Consider the following 3,775-nt stretch of genomic DNA (forward strand, 5'->3'; position numbering starts at 1 on the left):
GGTGCTGGGAGGGCGGGGCTCGCGGCCCACGTGACCCACTCCCCTCCCGCGGGACGCGCCCCCCTCCTCCCCCTCCCCCCGTCGTCCCGCCCTGCCGCCGCTTTGGCGCATTGCGGGTGAGCGGCGGCCAATCGGGGCGGCGCTCTCATCCCGCGGCGGCTCGGCAGCCAATGGGGCGGCGGCGCACAGGGGGCTGGCTGGATCCCTCCGCCGTTGGGGGGTGGGCGTGGGGGCGTGGCCTGCGTGGGGGCGGAGCCGGCGGGAGAGGCGGCGCGCGCGCGGAGGGATCCGCGGTTCTGCGGCTCAGGAGCCTCCCGCAGCCACCGGAGCGCTATGGTGGGGGGGGGGGGGGCGCACCGGTGTCGCCATGGCGACGGGGGCGCTATGGGGCCGGGGGGGGGGGGCGCGCTGGGGTTGCTATGGCGACCAGGGGGCTGCTATGGGGCGGGGGTCTGGGGTGGCAGAGGGGTTGCTATGGCGACCGAGGGGCTTCGGGGGGGGGGTCTGGGGTTGCTATGGCGACCGAGGGGCTGGGGGGGGGACACCTGGGGTTGCTATGGCGACCGAAGGGCTTCGGAGGGGGGCCTGGGGTTGCTATGGCGACCGAGGGGCTTGGGGGGGGGGGCTTGGCGTTGCTATGGCGACCGCGGGGCTTGGGGAGGGGGCCTGGCGTTGCTATGGCGACCGAGGGGCTTGGGGTTGCTATGGCGACCGAGGGGCTGCTATGGGGTTGGGGGGGGGTGGGGGTGGGGGGGGGCACTGGGGTTGCCGTGGCGACCGTGGGGCTGTAGCGGCGTTGCTATGGTGACGGGGTTGCTATGGTGCGGGAGGGGGTAGTTGCCGGGGTTGCCATAGCAACCGAGGGGCTGCCATGGCAACGGGGGCAGCCGCGGCGGGGGGGGGCGGGGGGCTGCGGATGCTGGGGGTGGTTTGGGGCGTCGGGGGCACCCCGGGGGGGCTGCGGGTGCTGGGGGGCAGCGGGGGGTCGGGGACGGGTGCTGGGGGTCCCGTGGGTGCCCCCTCACCCGTGTGCCCCCCCCACACCCCCCCCACACCCCCCAGGCGGACCAGCTCACCGAGGAGCAGATCGCAGGTGGGACGGCGAGCGGGACCGGGGGGGGGGGGTGGGGGGGTGGGACACAGTCCTGGGGTGGGGGGGGTCACGCAATGGGGTCACTGGGGGGAGGGGGGGGGCACTGGGACACCCAGGGGAGGACACCGGGAGCGCCTGGGGGCGTCACCGGAGCGCTCAGCAGGGGACCTGGGGGTGGGGCTGAGGGGTGTCGTCCCCCCCCCCCCCCCCCCCCACCGGAGCGCCCCCGGTGCCGGGGGGGTGGGGGGGGGGGGTGGGGCTGGGGGCAACGTGTGACCCCGGCCCCGCGGTGACGGTCCCCAGAGTTCAAGGAGGCGTTCTCGCTCTTCGACAAGGACGGCGACGGCACCATCACCACCAAGGAGCTGGGCACCGTCATGCGCTCGCTGGGCCAGAACCCCACCGAGGCCGAGCTGCAGGACATGATCAACGAGGTGGACGCCGACGGTGAGCCCCCTGCGCCCCCCCCCCCCCCCCCCCCCCCCCCCAACCCCGCCGCGTCCCCACGTCCCCCCGCCGCCCACCCACCCCCCCTCACTGTCCCCTGCCCCCCCCCACCCCCCCCACCCCCCGCCGCCCTTCCCCAGGCAACGGCACCATCGACTTCCCCGAGTTCCTCACCATGATGGCGAGGAAGATGAAGGACACGGACAGCGAGGAGGAGATCCGCGAGGCTTTCCGCGTCTTCGACAAGGTGGGTCGGGGTCGGGGCCGGGGCCGGGGCCGGGTGGACGTGGCGGGAGCCTCGCGGCCGCGTCCCTGCCGTCCCCAGGACGGGAACGGGTACATCAGCGCGGCGGAGCTGCGGCACGTGATGACCAACCTGGGGGAGAAGCTGACGGACGAGGAGGTGGATGAGATGATCCGCGAGGCCGACATCGACGGGGACGGGCAGGTCAACTACGAGGGTGAGTGCTGGCGCCGCCCCGGGCCGCCGGTGTCACCTCGGGGGCGTCGATGTCACCCCGCGGGGCCCTTGCTGTCACCCAGGGGCCCCGCTGTCACCTGCGGGCCCCTCAGGCCAGGACGCTGCCACGTCCCCCAGCACCGTGTCCCCTGTCACTGCAGGATGGGGTCTTGTGTCCCCTGTCACCCCTCGCAGGGCCCTTTGTCCTGGTGCTGCTGGCACAGAACACCGCGTCTCCCTTGTCACCAAGGGACCGGAGCCCACCGTGTCCCCCCGTTGTCCCCATGGCCCCCCCCCCCCACGCCTGCTGTGTCCCCGTCCCCATGGACTCCACGGTTTCCCCTGTTCCCGTTCCCATTCCTGCTGTCTTTGCTGTGTCCCTGTCCCCCCCCCACCCCGTGTCCCTCATGACCCTGCCACGTCCCCAACCCCTGCTGCGTCCCTGCCGTGTCCCTGCCACATCCCAGCGCTTGTCGTGTCCCCGTCCCCTCTGAGCATCCCCTTTCTCTCCCGGCAGAGTTCGTGCAGATGATGACGGCGAAGTGAGGGGGGGGCACGAGGCCACCGGGGCCCCCTCGCTGCCAATGCCTGTCCCCGCCACCGAGGGGTCCCCGCACCCCCCCCCCCCCAAACCCACCGTTGGGGGACACCCATAGGGGCTTTATGGGGAGGGGGGAACCCCAACAGGACAGAGGAATCCTATATCCTCCATAGGGGCTTTGGAAGGGGATGTGGGGGGACCCCGTTTCCCCACGGGGGGCTTGAGGGGAACCCGGGGGGGGGGGGCAGGGTGTCTCCCATTTCCCTATGGAGGGTTTGAGGGGTCCGGGGCAGATCCAGGGTCCCCCTCCCAAAACACGGCAGGACCCTTTTTTGCCCCAGGAGAACATTTGGGGACATTTCAGGGTGATCTGGGGGTCTCAGGAGGGCTGGGGATCCCTGGGTGTGGGGGACTGGGACCAGGCCATGGTTTTGGGGTATTTTGGGGGGATTTGGAGGACCCTAACCCCCACCCCCTATTTGGGCGCTGTCGTGGGCGGCCAAAGCTGTGAAATAAAGCACTGGTTTTGCAGTTCTTACGGCCTTAACGAGGTGCTGTAATGAGGGGCCTTAATGAGGATCCAGACACTGGGGACACCCCGCCACGGGGCGGGGGGGGTCTGCTCTGGGTTCTGGGTGGGTTTGGGGGTGTTTCTGCGGGCGCACAGCTTCGGTGCAGGGCGGTTTGGGGGGGCTTGGGCGCGAATGGGCAGCTCCAGGGGGTAGTGGGGAGCTTGGGGGCTGAATCTGGCAGCACTGGGAGGGTACTGGGGGGCACTGGGAGCATGGTGGGGGAGCTCTAGGCAATGCTGGTGGTGCTCTAGGCAGTATTGGAGGGATACTGGGAGCACACTGGGGGACTCTGGGCAGTACTGCGGTCAATGGTGGAGTTCTGGGGGGTTCTGGGTGCTACTGGGGTGCACTGGGAGGATACTGGGGGGGGTTTCCAGGCAGTACCGGCAGGCACTGGGAGGGTACTGTGAACCTCTGGGGGGTACTGGGCAGTACTGGGGGGTATTGGCCTACCAAGTACCTCCTGTATGGTACTGGCAAGACCACAGCCAGCCTGGCTTTGAACATCTCCAAGGATGGGGCATCCACAGCTCTGGACAACCTCAGCACCCTCACAGTAAACAATTGCTTCCGTGTATCTAACCTAAATCTCCCCTCTTGCAGTTTAAACCCGTTCCCTCTTGCCCTGTCACCGTCTGCCCAAGCAAAGAGTTGCTCTCCAT

The 3,775-nt window shown here is 70.2% G+C and overlaps 1 protein-coding gene across 1 annotated transcript; it reads left to right on the forward strand.

Annotated features, from left to right (window-relative positions):
• The first annotated feature begins 233 nt into the window (after nucleotides 1–233).
• LOC121063091 (calmodulin-1) lies at nucleotides 234–3,075 on the forward strand. The gene is made up of 6 exons (XM_040543424.1): nucleotides 234–336; nucleotides 1,063–1,093; nucleotides 1,397–1,540; nucleotides 1,681–1,787; nucleotides 1,866–2,001; nucleotides 2,518–3,075. Exons 1-6 carry the CDS (start codon nucleotides 334–336, stop codon nucleotides 2,544–2,546), a joined length of 450 nt encoding a protein of 149 aa, XP_040399358.1. The 5' UTR covers nucleotides 234–333; the 3' UTR covers nucleotides 2,547–3,075.
• The last annotated feature ends 700 nt before the right edge of the window (nucleotides 3,076–3,775 follow it).

The sequence above is a fragment of the Cygnus olor genome, unplaced genomic scaffold (genome assembly GCF_009769625.2).
Source record: "Cygnus olor isolate bCygOlo1 unplaced genomic scaffold, bCygOlo1.pri.v2 S102, whole genome shotgun sequence".
NCBI lineage: Eukaryota > Metazoa > Chordata > Aves > Anseriformes > Anatidae > Cygnus > Cygnus olor.

Bases quoted from the DNA above. Each gene is read 5' to 3' on its own strand.
- LOC121063091 (XM_040543424.1), top strand. The intron at 1,094-1,396 runs GTGGGACGGCGA...GACGGTCCCCAG, and splicing joins CACCGAGGAGCAGATCGCAG to AGTTCAAGGAGGCGTTCTCG. The intron at 1,541-1,680 runs GTGAGCCCCCTG...GCCCTTCCCCAG, and splicing joins CAACGAGGTGGACGCCGACG to GCAACGGCACCATCGACTTC.